Source organism: Phoenix dactylifera, chromosome 12 (genome assembly GCF_051530095.1).
Source record: "Phoenix dactylifera cultivar Ajwa chromosome 12, Ajwa_hap1_PhDact_Kaust_v1.1, whole genome shotgun sequence".
NCBI lineage: Eukaryota > Viridiplantae > Streptophyta > Magnoliopsida > Arecales > Arecaceae > Phoenix > Phoenix dactylifera.
In genome coordinates this window covers 15,043,508-15,064,583 of record NC_143201.1, presented here as the reverse complement: position 1 = coordinate 15,064,583, position 21,076 = coordinate 15,043,508, and the positions used below count along the sequence as shown (strand labels likewise).

At 45.9% G+C, this 21,076-nt stretch overlaps 2 protein-coding genes across 3 annotated transcripts; both read left to right on the top strand.

The window, feature by feature from the left end:
- Window positions 1-12,661: 12,661 nt before the first annotated feature.
- On the top strand, window positions 12,662-15,438 carry LOC103700132 (uncharacterized). 2 transcript variants are annotated; one of them, XM_089926861.1, is made up of 7 exons: window positions 12,662-12,825; window positions 12,903-13,147; window positions 13,264-13,853; window positions 13,946-14,338; window positions 14,444-14,845; window positions 15,182-15,334; window positions 15,416-15,438. In XM_089926861.1, exons 1-3 carry the CDS (start codon window positions 12,666-12,668, stop codon window positions 13,534-13,536), a joined length of 678 nt encoding a protein of 225 aa, XP_089782987.1. In that variant the 5' UTR covers window positions 12,662-12,665; the 3' UTR covers window positions 13,537-13,853; window positions 13,946-14,338; window positions 14,444-14,845; window positions 15,182-15,334; window positions 15,416-15,438. The 2 variants fall into 2 exon arrangements, with proteins under 2 accessions (XP_089782987.1, XP_089782986.1); XM_089926860.1 differs by lacking the exons at window positions 15,182-15,334; window positions 15,416-15,438 and adding an exon at window positions 14,935-15,035.
- A 4,093-nt stretch (window positions 15,439-19,531) lies between these two features.
- On the top strand, window positions 19,532-20,382 carry LOC149751547 (uncharacterized). The gene is made up of 2 exons (XM_089926778.1): window positions 19,532-20,240; window positions 20,348-20,382. Exons 1-2 carry the CDS (start codon window positions 19,532-19,534, stop codon window positions 20,380-20,382), a joined length of 744 nt encoding a protein of 247 aa, XP_089782904.1.
- The last annotated feature ends 694 nt before the right edge of the window (window positions 20,383-21,076 follow it).

Genomic DNA, 21,076 nt, shown 5'->3' with positions numbered 1-21,076 from the left:
ATAAGATAATGTAAAAACATTAAATAAATGGGTACCTGGTACCGTGAGCGTTCTTACGCCGAGGCGACTGAAGACGCTCCTCTGCTCGGAGTCCGTTCTTTGAGGACGTCGGCAGAGAGAAAAATCCAAGAATAGATAAGATAATGTAAAAACATTAAATAAATGGGTACTTGGTACCGTGAGCGTTCTTACGCCGAGGTGACTGAAGACACTCCTCTGCTCGGAGTCCGTTCTTTGAGGACGTCGGCAGAGAGAAATCCAAGAATAGATAAGATAATGTAAAAACATTAAATAAATGGGTACCTGGTACCGTGAGCGTTCTTACGCCGAGGCGACTGAAGACGCTCCTCTGCTCGGAGTCCGTTCTTTGAGGACGTCGGCAGAGAGAAAAATCCAAGAATAGATAAGATAATGTAAAAACATTAAATAAATGGGTACCTGGTACCGTGAGCGTTCTTACGCCGAGGCGACTGAAGACGCTCCTCTGCTCGGAGTCCGTTCTTTGAGGACGTCGGCAGAGAGAAAAATCCAAGAATAGATAAGATAATGTAAAAACATTAAATAAATGGGTACCTGGTACCGTGAGCGTTCTTACGCTGAGGCGACTGAAGAGGCTCCTCTGCTCGGAGTCCGTTCTTTGAGGACGTCGGCAGAGAGAAATCAAAGAATAGATAAGATAATGTAAAAACATTAAATAAATGGGTACCTGGTACCGTGAGCGTTCTTACGCCGAGGCGACTGAAGACGCTCCTCTGCTCGGAGTCCGTTCTTTGAGGACGTCGGCAGAGAGAAAAATCCAAGAATAGATAAGATAATGTAAAAACATTAAATAAATGGGTACCTGGTACCGTGAGCGTTCTTACGCCGAGGCGACTGAAGACGCTCCTCTGCTCGGAGTCCGTTCTTTGAGGACGTCGGCAGAGATAGGAAAATTCAGCTTATTGCCAACCACGGACTTTTCGCTGATCATGAATAGGAGAACGAGCCGAACTCGCTGGTCGATGAAGACCGCATCCCGAAGTATCAGGGCATCCCGACCGTGGTCGGGGTAGGAGAACGAGCCGAGCTCGTTGGCTGAAGTCGGTGGAGAACGAGCCAAGCTCGTTGGTTGAAGTCGATGGAGAACGAGCCGAGCTCGTTGGCCGATGAAGACCGCATCCCAACGTATCGGGGCATCCCGACGTATCGGGGCATCCCGACGTATCGGGGCATCCCGACATCTCGAGGCATCCCGGCCGTGGTCGGGGTAGGAGAACGAGCCGAGCTCGTTGGCCGACGGAGAACGAGCCGAGCTCGTCGGTTGAAGTCGATGGAGAACGAGCCAAGCTCGTTGGCCGATGAAGACCGCATCCCAACGTATCGGGGCATCCCGACGTATCGGGGCATCCCGGCCGTGGTCGGGGTAGGAGAACGAGCCGAGCTCGTTGGCCGATGGAGAACGAGCCGAGCTCGTCGGTTGAAGTCGATGGAGAACGAGCCGAGCTCGTTGGCCGATGAAGACCGCATCCCGACGTCTCGGAGCATCCCAACGTATCGGGGCATCCCGACGTCTCGGGGCATCCCGGAGTATCGGGGCATCCCGACGTCTCGAGGCATCCTGACCGTGGTCGGGGTAGGAGAACGAGCCGAGCTCGTTGGCCGGTGGAGAACGAGCCGAGCTCGTTGGCCGGTGGAGAACGAGCCGAGCTCGTTGGCCGGTGGAGAACGAGCCGAGCTCGTTGGCCGGTGGAGAACGAGCCGAGCTCGTTGGTCGGTGGAGAACGAGCCGAGCTCGTTGGTCGGTGAAGAACGCATCCCGACGTCTCGGGGCATTCCGACGTATCGGGGCATCCCGACGTATCGGGGCATCCCGACGTATCGGGGCATCCCGACGTCTCGGGGTAGGAGAACGAGCCGAGCTCGTTGGCCGATGGAGAACGAGCCGAGCTCGTTGGCCGATGGAGAATGAGCCGCGGACTCACGAACAGCTTCAGGGAGTCCACGTAGGTACTTCATCCCGACATATCGAGGCATCCCGACCGTGATCAGGGTAGGATAATGAGCCTGGTACCATGGGATAGGAGAATTGGTGAGCTCAAACAAGTGCACAAACCAGTACAAATTATCATAAAATGATACTTATGGTTGAATAATGAGGGCCCCTTGGGGCTCTACTGGTAGTACACGCGGAGGTTTTCAGAATTCCAGCTTCGTGGAATGGGAGTCCCATCTAGGGACTCTAGCTTGTAAGTTCTGGGTCGGCGGATGCGCGCGACTCGGTAGGGTCCTTCCCAATTCGGAGCTAATTTCCCTTGCTCAGCTGGTCGGGAGGCCTCGGCTCTTCTGAGGACAAGGTCCCCTGCTTTGAAGGATTTGACCTTGACCCTGGCGTTGTAATACTGAGCTGTTTTTTGCTGGTACCTCGCCATGCGAACTAGGGCGGCCTCCCTTGTTTCCTCGATCAGGTCAAGGTTGTTTCTAAGCTGCGAGGAGTTGGAGCTGGCATCATGATGTTCTACTCTTGGAGAAGGGAGTCCGATCTCCAACGGGATGACAGCTTCCGTCCCATATGTCAGGTTGAAGGGAGTCTCGCCGGTGGGGACACGGAACGTGGTCCGGTAAGCCCACAGGACATTGTATAGGTCTTCGACCCATTGTCCTTTGGATTTGTCGAGCCTGGCTTTGAGCCCCTGCAAAATAGTACGGTTTGTTACCTCGGTTTCTCCATTCGTCTGAGGGTGCGCGACCGAGGTGAAGCGGTGGTCAATGCCAAGCTCGGAGCAGAATTCTCTGAAATGGAAGTTGTCGAACTGGCGACCGTTGTCGGATATGAGGATGCGGGGGAGCCCGAATCTGCAAATTATGGACTTCCAGACAAAATCCCGCATCTTCTGCTCGGTGATCCGGGCAAGAGGCTCGGCTTCCACCCACTTTGTGAAATAGTCGATGGAGACGACCAGGAACTTCCTTTGCCCGGTAGCCAGTGGAAATGGCCCTAGAATGTCAATTCCCCACTGGGCAAAAGGCCAAGGGGAGCTGATTGAAGTTAAGGGAGCCGAAGGTCGGCGTTGGACATTGGCGTTTCTCTGGCATCGGTCACATCTTCGGACGAAGTCCACAGCGTCCTTCTGGAGTGTCGGCCAATAGTACCCTTGGCGCAGAATTTTATGGGCCAATGCTCGTCCTCCCAGATGGTTTTCACAAATCCCTTCGTGGACTTCGCGCAGGGCATAATCAGCCTCCGTTGGGCGAAGGCATCTGAGGAGGGGAGAGGTGAAAGATCTCTGATAGAGCTTTCCCTCATGCAGTATGTACCGGGTGGCGGAGCGCTTTATTCGGCGAGCCTCTCGTTCACTACTGGGAAGGACTTCATCTTGCAGATAGCTGATGAGCTCGTCCATCCAGCTTGGCTCGTACTCGATGCAAAGGGCCTGCTCGGGCTCCTCTGTACTGGGCTTTTGGAGATACTCCAGTGCTGCCGCCTTGGGAAGCTCGCTCATGCGGGAGGACGCCAGCTTTGATAGCTGGTCGGCCCTAAGGTTCTCCGACCTGGCAATATATTGGATGTGGAAAGAATCCAAGGTCGAGGCGAGATCCCGTACCTTCTGGAGATATTTCTGCATTGTAGGGTCTCTGGCTTCGAAGTCACCCATGATTTGGTTGACGACGAGCTGAGAATCGCTGAAGGCCTTCAGGTCCTTTACTCCCAGCTCTCTGGCTAGCTTGAGCCCGGCGACGAGTGCTTCGTACTCCGCCATGTTGTTGGAAGCAGGGAACTCGAGGCGCAAGGCTTGTTCAGCGACCACCCCCTCCGGGCTGGTGAGGATGAGACCTGCCCCGCTACCCCCCGAGTTTGAAGAGCCATCGACATGCAGAGTCCATGTCAAACTCGGGGTCTGCTCCGTTGGTGGCTCAGGCTCGGGCTCGACCTCATCCGGTATGGTGCACTTGACTATAAAGTCTGCGAGCGCTTGTGCTTTGATCGCCGGTCTGGGTCGGTACTCGAGGTTAAATTCTCCGAGCTCGATGGCCCATTTAGTGATCCGGCCTGCACGGTCTGATCTTTGCAGGATCTGCTTGACGGGCTGGTCGGTCAGCACAGCCATTGTGTAGGCTTGGAAGTAGGGTCGGAGCCTCCGAGCCGAGATGACCAGAGCATAAACAGTCTTCTCCAGCTTGGAGTATCGGGTCTCAGGATCCCTCAAGACCCGGCTGGTGTAATATACTGGCTTTTGGAGTTTGCCCTCCTCTCAGACCAGGACCGAGCTTACTGCCACAGGTGAGACAGCTAGATACAGGTAAAGGAGTTCACCCTGTTGAGGCTTCGTGAGTAGGGGAGGAGAAGCCAAAAGGTGCTTGAGCTCTTCAAAAGACCGCTGGCACTCGTCCGACCATAGGAAGTCTTTCGGCTTCATGAGAGCTGCAAAGAATGGAAAGCAGCGCTCGGCCGAGCGGGAGATGAATCTCCCGAGGGCTGCAACTCGGCCCGTGAGCCGTTGTACCTCCTTAACTGTCCTGGGAGACGTCATTTCTTGGAGGGCTCGGATCTTTTCAGGATTTGCCTCGATTCCCCGCTGTGTAATGATGAAGCCGAGGAATTTGCCAGAGGTGACTCCGAATGCACATTTGGCTGGATTGAGTTTCATTTGGTATCTTCGGAGTGTGGAGAATGCTTCATCAAGGTCGGCCACATGATCTTGTGCCACCTTACTTTTCACCAGCATGTCGTCTACATAGACCTCCATGTTCCGGCCTATTTGATCTTTGAAGATCCGGCTGACCAGCCTCTGATAAGTTGCCCCGGCATTCTTTAAGCCGAATGGCATCACTTTGTAGCAGTAGGTTCCCCCGTCGATGATGAAGGCCGTTTTTTCTTCATCTTCTGGCGCCATGCGGATCTGGTTGTATCCGGAAAAGGCGTCCATGAAGGCTAGGAGCTCGTGACCCGAGATGGAGTCTACGAGCTAGTCGATGCTGGGGAGTGGGAAGCTGTCCTTTGGGCAGGCTTTATTCAGGTCGGTGTAGTCCACGCACATGCGCCATTTTCCGCTGGCTTTTTTGACGAGGACCACATTGGCGAGCCACTCCGGGTAGGATATCTCTCGAATGAAGCCCGCTTCAAAGAGCTTGTTGACCTCCTCGGCCGCTGCTCGCTGTCGCTCAGGGGCGGCGCCTCGCTTCTTTTGTCGCACGGGCTTGCAGGTTGGCTTTACTTGAAGCCAGTGGACCATGATCTCTGGATCTATTCCCGGCATATCCGCGGGCGACCATGCGAAGACATCCATGTTGTCTTGCAAGAAGTTGATGAGGCGATCCCTCTTGTACTTATTGAGGCCAGAGCCGACCTGCACGGTTAGCTCGGGAAAGTTCTCGCGTAAAGGAACTTGGATTAATAACTCACCGGCTCTACCCGCTTTTTCTGAGGGTTGACCCGTGCCTCCAGAGTCCTAGTTGGGGGCTGGTTGGTTACTGGGATAGGCACCTCGGCTGGTCGTTTTGCCTCGTGGGTCGCCAGGTAGCATCGCCTTGCTACCATTTGGTCCCCTCGAACTTCGCCAACTCCTTGGCTGGTGGGGAATCGCATGAGCAGGTGGCGTGTCGAGACCACTGCTCGGAGGGCGTTGAGACCTGGCCTTCCGAGGATGGCATTGTAGACCGAGGGCAGACGTATCACGAGGAAGCTCATCCCCATGGTACTTTCACGGGGGGCGAGCCCGGCTGTGACCAGGAGGTCGATCTCGTCCTCTACTGGGACTGAATCCCCAGTAAATCCAACTAACGGAGCATTCATCCTCCGCAGCTGCTCTTTTGTCATCCCCATTTTGCAGTAGGCATCAAAGTACAAAACATTCGCTGAGCTTTCATTATCGATTAAGATGCGTTTTACATCAAATCTATTTATAATCATGGAGATGACCACAGCATCATCATGGGGAGTCTCGACTCCCTCTAGATCATCATCTGAGAAAGAGATGGCCTCTGAGGTACGCAGGCGCTTCGAGGAGGTTCCTTCCCCTGAAGCTCCTCCAGCCGAGGCTCCGCCTCGGATGGTGTTGATGGTGCCGGCGATGGGCCTGTTGGCATTTGAACCTTCAGGCTGTGCGGCTCCTTCGGCTGGCTTCTTTTCTTCGCGCCGGCCTCGCACAAATCGATCGAGCACCTCTCGGCGGATGAGTGCTTCGATCTCGTTTCGGAGCTGATAGCAATCCTCGGTATCATGGCCGTGATCCCGGTGGAAACGGCAATACTTCCGGGGATCACGCCGAGTTCTGAAATCTTGTTTCGGAGGTGGGAGCCGGATGCAATCCCGACCCTCAATCTCCATGAGGATTTCAGCCCGAGGAGCAGTGAGGGGAGTATAGTTTTCATACCTCCCTTCGGATGCACGGGCCCGTGGTGGGAACCTCGGGCGAAGCGGTGACCTTTGCTGAGGCAGTCCCCGTAACCGGGGTGGACTCTTCAAGCGGGGCGGATTTTTAGCCTGACGCGGGGACGGGCTTCTGGGCTGGCCACGCTCCTCGCGGCGTCTCTTCTGTTTCTTGGTGTTCTGCTCGGCCCCGCTCCGCCTAACAGCCACGGCTTCTTCAGCCTTGGCGTACTTCCGTGCCCGAACAAGCATCTCGGTGAGGTCCGCAGGAAAATTCTTCTCGATAGAGAAGAGGAACCTGTAAGACCGGGCTCCAGTCTTTAGTGCTGACATGGCAATTGACTGGTCAAGCTCCCGGACTTCCCATGTTGCGGCAGTGAAACGGTCCAAATACTCCTTGAAGGATTCTCCCTCCTTTTGTTTGATATCAAGGAGGGAGTCCGATGTCCGCCGCTGGGGCTGGCTGGCGGCAAAATTGCCAGCGAATTGTCTGCTGAGCTGCTCAAAAGAGGAGACAGTACTCGGCTTCAGCCCGGTAAACCAAAGCCGGGCCGGTCCTCGGAGTGTTGCTGGAAAGGCCTTACACATCATGGCCTCCGAGGCTCCTTGTAGGGCCATTAAGACCCGATAGCTTTCCAGGTGGTCGAGGGGGTCGGCCCTGCCGTTGTAAGGCTCCACCTGGGGCATTTTGAACCGCAGTGGGACTGGTTCGTCCTCGATCTCCGGGGAGAAGGGGGACTTCGTGGTGAACTCGAAGTCACCATCACGTCCCGATTTCCTTCCGTGGAGTGCCTGGATCTGGCGCTCCAACTTCTCGACCTTCTTATCGAGTTCATCATTCTGGAGGACCGCTGCGGCGGTTCGTTCAGGTGCAAGTTGCCCTGGAACCGACTCAGCCTTCGAAGGTTGCGGCCAGCCTTCAGGGCCTCTGACTGGGTGTTCTCTCCAGAGGGAGGCCTGGACTTGAGAGTCCTGGCCTTGAAGGGGGAGCCCGCTTGTAGGGGGCTCCGGTTGAACTGGAGCCGGAGGAAGTGGTGCCGTCGGGATGCCCCTAGGTTGCAAGCCTTGGACAGCGGTAGCCAAGGCTTGCACCTGTTGCACCAGGGCATCAAACTGCTCCGGCCGAACTTGAGGAGTTGTCTCGGCCGGAGGCGGCGAGTTTTGGACAGAATGTTCAGGACTAGGTGGAGGACGTCGAGAGGTATTGGAAGCCCCTTTACTCCTTAGCTTCATGGCAGCAACTCGGGCCCTTCCTCTAGCGCCAACTGTTGCTGGAAATTGGACCCGGGGGCTGCCGCGAGCCGAGAGGGATGGAGCTCCGCCGCAGGGACGGTGGACGGCGGTGGCGTCGCCTGGCGGCGTCCTCCTGGCGAGTGTCCTGCAAAAAAGCCGGCGGCCGGGCTTTCCGGTGCCGGCCCTCCGATGCTTAAGTCAGAGGGGGCTAATATGTGGGGGGAGTAAAGGAGGAGAATGTTTTTTCTGTGTGTATTTGTGTCCGTGTTGTATTCTCTCCCCCCTCCTTCCCCCCAGGTTCCCTTTTATAGGAAAATATTATGTTACCTGGGAGGTGACAGGGGGATTTGTCCTCTTTTGTGGTAATTGAGCATGATTTTGCTCATTAATGGCGTAGTGGAGAATAAGGCCGGATCAGACCGGAGTCAGGGAGTTGTCGCGGTTGATCGGACCCGTTGGAGTAGTTGAACCGTCGGCCGTGGTGGGCCTGGGGTTCGTAGATGGTAAGTGCATTAATTACCGAATGAACCGGCGGTCAGGGAGAGCCATACGCTTTGATGGTTCAGTGATCCGGAGATCACCTTGAGCCGTGTTCATTTAATGACTGAGTGCATTGGAGGCCCGAGGGGGTTTCATGCATTAATGATAGGTCGTGCCAAATACCTGCGGAAATCTTGTGCCTTGATGGCCTAGAGATGGTGGCAGGTTGTAGTGGAATTGTCAGGTCCCTTAGAGGGTTAGGCGGGGATTGAATATTTGGCTAAGGCACGGGCCCGGCCCGGGTTCCGAGCCGAGCTGGTTGCCTAAGGGAATGTCCTGTGGCGGGGTTGCTTCTGGTCGGCGCTCTCTGGTCGGCGCTCTCTAGTCGAGCGCCTCTGGTCGGCGCCCTCTAGTCGAGCGCCTTTCTGGTCGGCGCTCCCTGGTGGGGCGCCGCTGGTCGGCGCTCTTTGGTCGAGCGCCTCCGAGGCGGCATGACTTGGTTTTTTCCCCCAATACTAAGCCTTTCTGGTCGGCGCTCCTTGGTGGGGCGCCGCTGGTCGGCGCTCTTTGGTCGAGCGCCTCCGAGGCGGCATGACTTGGTTTTTTCCTCCAACAGGTCCCATCACAAACACCATTAATCATCACATGCTCCCTAGCACATATCTAATCGTAAATGCTACGAGTCTTCACATACTTCTGTATGATTGTATGAGTCCTCACACACTCTTCCTATTTAAGTTCTAGCATTTCTGTGTCTACTTGATGCATAGGTTAGGGACGACCAAAACATGAGAGTTTTACTTTTAGATATTTTTAGTACTATAAATTATGATAATAGTATGTATCATTGATTTGGATGCTCGATTATCAATTTAAATATGGAAAAAATAGATACCTTCTCTTCTCAAGGAAAGTAAAGTCCATCTCAAATATAAATGCAAGAGAAAAAGGAAGATACAGTGAAATAACATATATGGGTACGGTGGTGATGAGCAAACCTATCTTGGGATTTTGCTTTATGTATGGAGAAATAATATATCAATAACGGAGCATCACACATGGTAACTGAATTTGGTGAATGTTTGAAAAATTTATGAACTGTTGCTGCTAATTATTTTGCAACTGTAGCACAAATATATCATTGTTTATATCTAAAAATAAATCAACCACATCAACCAACTCTAATAAATGGTAAAAAATATTAATCCAACAAAGATTTGGTTAATTATTTATATTGTGACACTTGAAAGGCTCATATTTTGTCATTTGTTACTTGCACTAAAAGCCACATACGGATGGCTTCCTGTTGAGCTTTACTTATTCCCAAGTGAAAGTTATGAGGATATAGAGAGGTTATCTGCAAGAACAACCATCCAAAAGAGAGTTACTTATGCAAAAAAATTGCTGGTAACCACCACAGAAGAAGTTACTAGGATAAGAAAATATTTCTCAAAGAACTTATTGCCGAAAATAACTTCAAATCTACATGATAAAAGAAATTAATGGATCATCGATTTTGATCTTGGATATGGAATATTTTGGTGTATAGATCTCTTTTCTTTTAAATTTGAAGCTTGAACTTTTTCAATTAATATCGACCCTCTATCTGATCGAAAGAAAATGAGGTTATCAATCGACTTTGATGAATATTCTATAAGAAGTAGGATATATTTGCCTTTTCTTACATATTTCAACAATGCAACATTTTTATCAGACGTTGTTTGCCTTCTATCTTATAATCCCATAGAGTACTTGATTTGATGAACTCCTCCCAGCATTCTAGGATCTCAAACTTTTCTTGACAGCAAAATGATCTTCCAATCAATATAGATGCAGCTCCAGTTCTGCTAGAAGTACAAAGTTTAATTTACCCTCACATGAACATTGAGTGTCCTAGAGCAAAAGTTCGACCAATTTCTACATGTACTTCGAGGTTCTGACATATTAGAGGTTCATCTTGCTTGCTCATGAAGTTTGAGCACTACAGGAAAGTGGACCTTTCCCGACACTTTTTTACCGACGCTAGTATAAAGCGTCGGTAAAAATTCCACAGCTCATACATTTGCCGACGCTTTGATTTAGCGTCGGCAAATCTTAGGAATAGACGACGCTTATTAGCGTCGTCGTATTTTCCGGCCTAATACGACGCTTATAAGCGTCACCGACGCCCCCTTAAACCCAGCGCCCGAACCCGAGCCCCCGTACTTGCCCTAGCTTCTCCCGAGCCCCCCCATTCTCCTCTCCGGCGCTGCCCTATAGCCTTCGTCTTCCTCGTCTCCGGCGCTGCCTTAGCCCCCATCTTCCTCCTCTCCGGCGCTGCCTTAGCCCCCATCTTCCTCCTCTCCGGCGCGGACCGTCCGACTTCTACCTCCCTCCTCTCCGGTGTCGACTGACCGACCCCAAGGTAGTTTTCTCCTCCTCCCTCCTCTCATTTCGTCTCGCTTGTTCTCCTCCTTCTCCTCCTCCTGTTGTTCGGGTGTTCGTGGGTTTTTCTCCTTCTTTAATTTGTTCGAGGTAGTCCCGATCTCCGGCGCTGCCCCCATCTCCCTCCTCTCCGGCGGCTGAAAGCCACGAATGGGACTTCCTTGACGCCAACGGCCACGTTCCAGAAGGCCTACCTCCTCTCCGGCGTCGACCGACCGACCCCAACGCGCTCCGCCCGAGGTAGTTTCTCCTACTCCATCCTCTCCCTCCGTCTCGCTTGTTCTCCTCCTTCTCCTCCTTCCTCAACACGCTCCTTCTCCTCTTCTTTGGTATAAGCCTTGATCGAGCTTCGCCTCCGATGGAGGATCTTCTCCTCCTCCCTCCTCTCCGGCGTCGAAGATTATGTTGAATTTGATCAGTCATGGCCCATGTCTACTTGGCTTTGTCGGCAAGTGCAACAGTTCTATGTGCTAAATAATTGTAAATTTAGTATATGGCAGAGCAACCTGTACTTGAGGGCAATGCTTGAAATGCTGTAATTGCTCAATTTTAATGATGGTCTATCATTGTGTTATATTTATAAATTTACTGTGACTGCCTCATTCATTATTCTGGGAGAAGATATGGACTCTTTTTATTTCTTTCTGATTTTTGTAATGATTCTGGAACATGCATCAATCTCTTTGGGCTTTCAGAAGTGCTTGTAGCCCCAAGGTTTTGAAAAACCTTGCAACTGTCTTTTGAGTTTGCATCAAATTCATGCCTCGAGTGGCTTTCTTACGAAACAACATAAAACTTGTTAATAATATCACATGATCAGTTTGGCGATGAAACCCATTTGTATCAGGATGTTATTTTACCATCACACTGAACAGAAACATAAGATATATTGTATATCAGAATTTTTTTGTTTCATTGTTACTCATAATGTAAAGTGTTCTTGATTCCTACCATTAGTAGGTCTTTCATCACTATCACTCAGAAATCTACTTGGTTTTCCTGGCGTGCATGGGCAAGATTATAATTCATTAATGCAATGCAAGAGTTGTATTGTTTAATTGCCCATTATTTCTCATGGTTAAGAATAAGCTTGGGGGTTTGGCCTAAGTGCTTCTTTTAGTAGGTTATTTTTCCAATTTCTTTTTGTCTATATATCTTTTATCCTTTTTTCCAAGAAATAAGGTGCAATGCCACCACCCAGATTCGAATCAGGACCTCTCCCAGTTTCTGTTCTTTTGTTTATTGGTGTACATTAGGATCTTGAGGTAATGAAGCTCATTTTAATACTCTCCATGATATGACATACCTGCAGCATATCCCCCGGATAAATTCATTCATTCCAAAATTGAGTGATGCCAGTCTAGATCACCAGCGTCTTCTCCAGAGGTAACCTCCAATGCAACTTATTAATGGGATAATTAATATATTCCTTCTAAACAATGACTATAGTACATAATCAATTCAAATTCCTTCCATTTCAAAATTTTGATTTAATAAAACCTGATAGTACTATATGTTTTTCATTGAAGAAGACAGCTACATGCATTTTTTAGGTTATGCCGCATTTCTGTTGGACAAAATCTTACACGTTTAACTTGCTTTCAATGTTCTGCCTGCTATTACATGCTGATGTTTCTATTTCTGTTTTCCATTCCAAGGGCTTCTGCTTATTGCAATGCTACTTCAATGGTTTTATTTGTGGTTCACAGTACCCTTTTTTCCCTCAATATTGCTCCAGTTTGGTTTATTTTGCTAGTCCACATTTTCTTTTGAAGATATGTTTAGCCCCATATATTACAACATGTGTATGTTTCAAGGGAAAAAGAAGTTCAAACCTTGTTTTCCATCCTAATGTATAAATCCAGCATGCAGCAATAGGATTTCATTTTTCCTTCATAAAGCAGCATAAAATTCATGATGCTCTATGTTGTTACTGGTGGTCTTGTTTTTGCTACTCGTTAGTTCAAATTCCCCCGTTAGTTCAACTCGTTAGTTCGCCTTTAGTTTAACCATTTCGAGATGGCCGATGAATAAGAGACATCAAATTCCCCCGTGATGTATAGCTGCGTTTGGGACTAAGAGCATAGCACCACATTTCTTAATCTAGCTTTTAGGCTGAAGGTAGGTGAAAAGTACCATTAATCTCATCGCTATGTGTTTTTTGTACATACCAGGTAACAATATGCCCCGAGGGAGGCGATTTAGAGATGTGGAGTTCCAGCATTCTCAGGTGGGATCTACTTCTGAGCAGTCCCAGCAGCCATATGAGCACCAGCAGCACGAGTCAGGATCTCAGCGCGAGCCTCCTGCTGATTGTCCGGAGGATGAGCTCCGGATCCAGGGTAATTCGATTTAAAGTTCATATTTTATGTTCATATTTGTCTTCAACTTTTTAAGATATTTTATTTAATTTGAATAGATGGACAAGGGACAGTGAGGACGAGACGGGGACCCACTCAAGCAAAGGATGTGTGGAAGCTTCCTCCGGGTGAGAAGATCATCATCCGATGCAACGAATTGGGGCAGCCCATCAATAGAGCTGGAAGTCTTCTATCAAGCTTTTTAGGATCGGTTGCACGCAAGGGTCAGCTGTGTCCGCTCAACTATACGAAGTGGAATGACATGCTTCCTTCGTATAAGGTTGAGCTTCTTAGACTCATAGAGGTAATGAATTGAATTTGTTCTTTTTAATTTGACACCTCCTGCATGTTATTTTGCTTACTACCATGATTTTACTTTTGAGGTTTAATATTATTATAACATTCTGTATCTTGTTGTAGGGTAAGTTTGTACTCCCTCCAGAGAGCCATGATTGGGTGCTAAAGTCCCTCAACCGCAAATGGAAAGAATATAAAGCAAAATTGAAGACGGACTTTAAGCGTGAGGGTATGACAGAGGAGGAGGTTGCTCATGTGACTCCTCCTGATGTATACCCTCAGCAGTGGAGGGAGCTTGTTCACTACTGGTTTTCTGAAAAAGGACAGGTCACGTATATTGTTTCAATATCTTATATTATCTTTATTATTAATATAGATTGCAAATATATACATTGAATAATATTATACTGTGTGCTTTTATTTTGGCAGACATATTCTAATATTGGTAGAGCTGCACGAGCATCTCAAGCAGTTCCTCATACTTCAGGCTCGAAGAGTTATGCGAGACGTAGAAATGAATTCGTAAGTTTGTTTGAAACTATTTGAAACTCTACTAACATATAGCACGTATCATGATATATAGTTTGGCAATATACTTTCCGTATGTGTAGATACTAGAGCATGGAAGGGAGCCTGGTGAGGTAGAGTTTTATAAGATGACCCACACTCACCGAGATGGCAGCTTTGTCCGGGACGAGTCGAGAGATATAGTTGTATGTATTCATTTTTTATTTGATCATAATTATTTTATTAATTTTACTTTAAATTATTAATGTGACTGTTTATTTTTTTGAGAGAGATATAGGAAAGAGCTACAAATCTCATTTCAGAGCGCGTCGGGGAGTCATCATCATCCGACGCGGCCAGTCGCGTCGAGGCTCAGGTCTATGCAGAATTGATGGGCCCAGAACGTTATGGACGCGTGAGGGGTTACGGTATCGGAGTTACCCCCACTCAGCTATCTGCAGTGAGCCGATATACCCAAGATGCCAGACAAGGTACTAGCACTGCAGAGGTTTGTAGTTTGAAGACAGAGATGGCACAGTTAAAGCAGTCATATGAGACAAGGATAGAGGAGATGAGGCAGAGTCATATGACTGATATGGCGGAGTTGAAGCAGAGCCAAGAGTTGAAGATACAATCTTTGCAGGATCAGCTTGACCATATTTCATCTTTTTTGCAGAGATTTGCTCCTCCGGTACATAACTAAATATATTTGAATATTTTATATAATTATAATGTATTCTTGTATTAGCGTGATGACTTTCGTATTTTTAGTTTCTAAAGTATTTTTTTCTTGTAGGTTGCTGATACTTCATCTACTTGTAGAGATGATGATGCCGTCGACTCTTGATACATCGTAGATTGTGTACTTACGATTTTGAGATGAATGTTTTTAGATTGTTTTAATTTTTTTTTTTTTTGATACTTACCTCAATTTCCAAAATACGATTATGCCAGAACTTTGATAAGTATAGATCTTGGAAAGGACTTTAATTAGTATGTTCTATGTTGACTTGACAGGAACATGGTTTCCAAAATCTTATGTATAACAATTAGTTTGTAGAGTTTGATCGGTTTAAGATAGATAATGCAGATTCGGTCAACCTCAGCCAAAGGAAGAAACACTATCTAGACACTCCACTCCATTTTAGGTCCTAACGGGCTCCAGGGCCAATAGACCGGTCCCATTACTGGTATAATGGTATAACCCTTGCACTATTGACAAGTCTTCTCGCTCTTTTCTCTGCAAATTAGTGACTGACATGGATCATTTGCTGCTACTTGGTACAGGTCCAGCATCCCAGTAATGCTGAGTTAATCCATAGTGGATTTGCAGGGTGAGAATTTTTAACACGTATTACTATTGCTTGATCAATTAAAGTATTGAATTGGCATCATCCAGCTAAAAAACATGCATTTGTTAGTTATAGAAATTTAAGTTGTATGCCATATTTTAGGTGGTTAATTTTGTTTAATTTCTCCTTAGCTTTCTAACTATATATGGACAAATACTTCCACAAAAGATGTGTTTCCACAGGCATGCCAAGCATATGTACAAGGTGTGAATCTTGTTTCCACAGGCGTGGAATTTTTACAGAGGCCAAATGGTACTGGATTGGTACGGGTGCATTGGCCGGATATATGATCCTTTTCAATATCCTTTTCACTGTGGCTCTTACCTATATCAAGCGTAAGTAGTTCCCCCCCTATATCTTGGCATTAGCTCTAGCTATGTAGCAATCTCGCATACCTTACTTTGTAATGCTTGCAGCATATGGGAATGCTCAGGCAAGTTTATCTGAAGAGGCATTGCATGAAAAATATACAAATATAACAGGAGAAATGGAGCCATCATCACTTACAGAAAGGAGCACTAGCAGAGATTCAACATCCAAAAGTAAATCAATTATAACATTACTAGTTTGCTCATTAATTTCTGCCAGTTCCCTCTCGCTGTTTATCAACTTAATTTACATGTTCTTCTTTAGCACATTAGGAATGTGCTGAATGAAAAAGTTGGATGTGATGGTGATTTCAGGTATGTGTCAAGAGGTCACAAAGTGAATAATGGTTAATAGCAAGATAAATAGTTTGCACAGTGGGACATCTAGTAAGACTTATATTTGAGAATCAATGGCTGATGCATCTTAAATTTTTTTTTTTTTGTCAATACTCAATCGGTTTAGATGCTTGCAAATGACTTGATTTAGAGGTAAGAAAGTTGCAAAAGTTTAATTTGCTTGTGAAAAATTTTGATGTCATAGATCACATTTTACAATGGCTCATTATTTGAATGGCACATTATGTAACTGGCCTTACTATATTTCTGTTTGATTTTCCATTATGGTTGTAAGTTAAATTTATATATATAGTTGTGATTCTTAGGTGCTTCTGATAGATATTTTAATCTTGCATTTCTCCTGGCAGGTAGTTTATGTTTTCTTTGTGTATTTTTTTGCCCCGAGCTTGGCAGGGCATTACAATGCTTGGACAAAACTCATTTCGGGGAACTTATTGCTACCTTTTCTTCTGAATTTATTAGGTCAATAAAGGAACTGCTAGTGCAAGTGAGATATCAGCTGGAGCGCTGAAGGACAATAAAAGAGCTGTGTTATATGGGGAGCCAACATTTGGAAAGGGGTAGCTTATGTTGCATTTTTGTTTTTCTTTCTTTATAACATTATGCTCAAATATATATTATTTCTTTCCTTTTAACTTATCTTATTCCATGCACAGGAAAATACAGTCAGTTTTTGAGCTCTCTGATGGCTCAGGCTTAGCTGTCACAGTGGCTCGGTATGAAACCCCTGCTCACACTGATATCAACAAGGTTGGTAACTTTATGCTAGTGAGTGTCATGTTGTTCCAAGAGTTAGCTAAAAACTTTAATATTCAATATGTGGTGGCTTACTAATCACTTAATGCTTAATATGTTTCGTTAATTTTGCTTTATGTGACATATCTGGATGTCAAGATAATAGTGCAGATGTTGCAGGACTTACTGGATAGTTATCATAGTTTGTAATTATGTACTTTTAATTCCTTACAACCAACCAAAAAAAGATGTCAAGGAGCTTAATAATTTCATTAGATAGCCATATTATGTGGTTCATTAACTGGCACTGAGCTATCGGTCTTGGATATTACTGATGCATGATTTTATCCATTCGGCTAAATGTTTAGTTCTGTTCTGTATGGAAAGCATTCAAGCATCCTCCATGCCATTTCTTAAGTTTCTGATACCTTCTCATTTGTTTAATATATTTATCCCATTAGAGCATTACAACATATTTAAGAGACGTCATGTTTAAGAAACCTACTGACATAACTATGAGACATAGATGACCTTCACTCAGGTTCGTATGAATTTATGTATCTACAATTATTTCTTTTATAAGATATTTTCACTGTGAAGATTAAACATTAAAACCTAGTGGCAGGCATTGTTCCTGTCATAGATTTTTATGGTGACTTTAGCTAGATGCCCCTAGATTGCGATATGTTTATTCGACTCTCACTAATCACAGAACTAGGCCTTGGGTATTTGTAAATGATTATGAGTAATTAAGAAGTTGAATTGTATCAAGTTATTGTTGGATCCTATTTAATTAAACCCTGATCCCGTTTAATTAGAACCCACATCTTGACAAGTGTCCCTTGAATTTCGTAAATCTTGATAATCACAAGGGCATTAAGGTAATTGCACTGCAGTGAAAGGTTGCCTTGATGGGGGGTGACTCTTCACGGGTGTAACTAATCACGGCGTTTGGTCCCTGGAGAGGGCTATAAATAGCCTGTCAGACCCCTTCTCTAACACACGCATTAAGAGCTCTCTCTCCAGAAGATCTCTCGCTAATCTTTGTTCAGATCATCGGTGATCGAGGTTGCGCACGCATTCCAAAGTTTAATCCGGATGGATTTAGCGAATCAAGGTATGATTTATAATTCATTAAGTTAATCATTCCATCAATAGTATCAGAGCGGGTGGATTGGATTCCAAAATAAATCATATTCATTTGGTTCGCTGGACGGTAGTGATTTGGACCCTGATGTTATTTACCCATATGAAAGAATTTTTTCTGACCGATGTGGGACTAAAAGCTTCTTTCGGAATGAAATGTTTTGCCCATATTACTTAAAGAAATGAAATCTTTTCATTTGGGCGATGTGGGACTAAAACCTTCATCTCCTTCTTCCACCTTTGCTAAGAAAATAAGGAAGGGAGAGCCGCTGCCATGACCGACGCTGCAGCGGATCTCGGTCGCGGCCCTCCCCGTCCAACTGGTGGCCAACAGGGCCACTGTCCAGCGGCCCGACTCCCCGGCTGCCGCTGCGACCCGCCCCCCCCGGCGAGCCGGCAGCGGCTGCAACCCGCCGTGGCCGCCATGGCCACCGCGGGCGAAGAGAAAAAAAAAAAAAAAAATTGGCCGCCATGGCCTGCGGCCCGCCGCTAAGCGGCCCCGGCCGCTGCCAGCGGCGCCAGCCGCTGTCACGGCGCCCGGCCGACGCCCCTGCGGCCCGCGACCGCGGGCTGCGGCCGCACCCTGCGGCCGAACCCCGCGGCCTCCGCGGCCGGCCCCGGCCTCCGGCCCCACCCTGCGGCCACCCCCGCGGCCTGCGGCCATGCCTACGGCCGGCGGCGGGGGTTCCGCCGCCGTCGTTTAGGAGAGAAGGGGCCACTGGTTTTGGCCCCTTCTCCTCTTTTCGTTTGGGGAAGGAGATGAATAGTGTTGGGTTTCGGGTTTCGGATTTTCTAAACCCGCAATCCGAATCCGGTTAATTAAAAAAAAAAAAGGGTGAAGGGATTAACAGGTTTCGGGTTATTGGGCTTCGCCCCGCAACCCGAAACCCGAATCCTTTTGGCTTAAATTGGGCCTTTTACAGTTAAACCCCTGACAATATGTTATTCTGAAAAAGGGGCTTTTGAAATTCATATATGGTCCTCAGCCGAAAGTTCAATTATCAAAAGGGTCCTAAAATATTTTTATGTGGTCCCTTTGCTAAAGTTTCATTACAGATCAGTACTTTGACAATTATATATTACTCCATGTAATGAATTTATTGCATAATTGATCAATTTATATGCTTTCTTATGATGATACATGATTATTTAAATTATTCATATTTTTCATGATAAAAGGATGATATATGCATGAGACGAGCCAAAGCATCTTATGTAGGAAAAGACATATAAATGATTAAATTTTTGCATATTTGTGGCGACGAGCCAAAGCATCCCATAAATTTTAGAATGCTTTAGTTTAATTTAATCAATAAAGAGTCTTTTTATCGTCATCTCATGAAATTGAATAGTTGCATCATATATAATGAACCGGCCCCAAAGGGAAGTCATTATACAAAGTTAATGATGGGATGAAATAATGCTATTAGTATGATATTTATGATGAAATCTTGTTGCCCAAAGGCCTTGAATTCTTCATTTTTATTGAACAATATCTAGTAAAATTTTATCCATTGAATAACGGTGTCTCAGAAAAGCTTGTCAAAAAGGCATACGTGCCTAAGAAAGGCTGGTACTTAAGTGAAACTAGTGCTCCACCACCGATCTGGAGCTGATCTGGCTGTTATTCTTTGGATTTTTTCAACTAGATATATAAAGTTCATTAAATATCATACTTAATACATTAGTTTTATCGTAAAGGGGTAAATCATGTAAAGTTAATTTTGATTTACTCACTAAATTGCTAATATGGGTTAGTGATTTAGATAAGGTTTTAGCGTAATTATAGCATGCATATTGATAGTAAGCATATGTTTTGCAGCTTTGTTTTCGACAGTTTTTTCACAATCTACATCATGCATCCCAATACTTAATGGTTCAAATTTCTCGGAATGGAAAGAAAGGCTGACATTTACTTTAGGGTGCATGGATATTGATCTGGCACTTCGTGAGGACATGCCACCTGTCCCCACAGAGGAAACTACGCCAGAGGAGAAAAAGTTGTATGAGAGGTGGGAGCGGTCAAACCGCTTAAGTCTTTTACTCATACAAAATCATATCTCTAGAAAGATAAGGGGCTCAATTCCTGATTGGAAAACTGCAAAAGAATTCTTAACAGCAGTAGAAGAGCAATTTGTGAGTTCAAAGAAAGCCTTAGCCAGCACCTTAATATCAAGGTTTGCTTCCTTAAAGTATAATGATAATGGTGGCATACGTGAGCACATTATAGAATTACGTGACATCGCTGCCCAATTAAAATCATTGGAAGTAGACATGTCAGAGACTTTTCTTGTACACTTTGTTCTTAATTCTCTGCCTATGGAATATGCACCATTTAAGATCTCATACAACACACATACAGAAAAATGGACTATGAATCAACTTCTAGCCATGTGTGTTGATGAAGAGCAGAGAATAAAACAAGAGAGGCAAGAGAGTGTTTATCTCACCTCTCATAAGGGAAAAGGACATAAAGAGGTCGGCGGTACCAGTCATCATATTCCTGTTAAGAAGAAGAAAATGAAAGTGTCAGCCAAAGTGACTGACAAAAGGCAAATAAAGTACTTCTTCTGTAAGAAACAGGGACATTTGAAAAAGGACTGCATCAAGTACAAGAAATGGCTCGAAAAGAAAGGTACTTTTCTTTCCTTAGTGTGTTATGAATCAAATTTTATTGATGTACCTCATAACACATGGTGGATTGACTCTGGTGCTACTATCCATATATGTAAAACTTTGCAGGGATTGTTGAACAAAAGAATTCCAACGGAAAGTGAGCGAAGCATCATAATGGGAAATAAGATGCGTTCACATGTGGAAGCTGTTGGAACGTTCAAATTGACCTTAAAGACTGGCCATATTTTGTACCTAGAAAATACCTTTTATGTACCTGGATTTTCTAGAAACCTAATATCTGTTTCTAAACTTACTTCCTTTGGATATACCGTTTCATTTGGACGGTCATTTGTAAACCTTTCCTTGAATAATATTATTGTTGGTAATTGCTTGTTAGAGGATGGTTTATTCAAATTAGACCTTGATACATCCTTTGAGCTATCCCTTTTATCCCTGCAAAATAAAGAACATTATGGATTAAAACGTAGCATGATAAATGAAAATTCCTCTATGTTATGGCACCGAAGATTAGGCCATATCTCCATAAAAAGAATCAAAAGATTAGTAAATGATGGAATTTTACCAACTCTTGACTATGGTGATTTTGAAACTTGTTTAGACTGCATCAAGGGAAAGCAGACTAACAAGTTTAAGAAAGGTGCCATAAGAAGCACAAATTTATTGGATCTTATACATACAGATATATGTGGGCCCTTTTCGACCCCATATTTTACTAGTCATAAATATTTTATCACCTTTATTGATGATTACTCACGTTATGGGTATCTCTACTTGTTGTATGACAAGGCTGAGGCATTAAATGCCTTTAAGCTTTTCAAAACAGAGGTAGAGTTA

Excerpts from the sequence above, each read along its gene's own strand:
- LOC103700132 (XM_089926861.1), top strand. The coding sequence starts at position 12,666 with ATGCCCCGAGGGAGGCGATTTAGAGATGTGGAGTTCCAGCATTCTCAG. Across the intron at positions 12,826-12,902 it reads GGATGAGCTCCGGATCCAGG|ATGGACAAGGGACAGTGAGG; the intron begins GTAATTCGATTT and ends TAATTTGAATAG. Across the intron at positions 13,148-13,263 it reads AGCTTCTTAGACTCATAGAG|GGTAAGTTTGTACTCCCTCC; the intron begins GTAATGAATTGA and ends ATCTTGTTGTAG.
- LOC149751547 (XM_089926778.1), top strand. The coding sequence starts at position 19,532 with ATGGATATTGATCTGGCACTTCGTGAGGACATGCCACCTGTCCCCACA. Across the intron at positions 20,241-20,347 it reads GAAATGGCTCGAAAAGAAAG|GGATTGTTGAACAAAAGAAT; the intron begins GTACTTTTCTTT and ends AAAACTTTGCAG.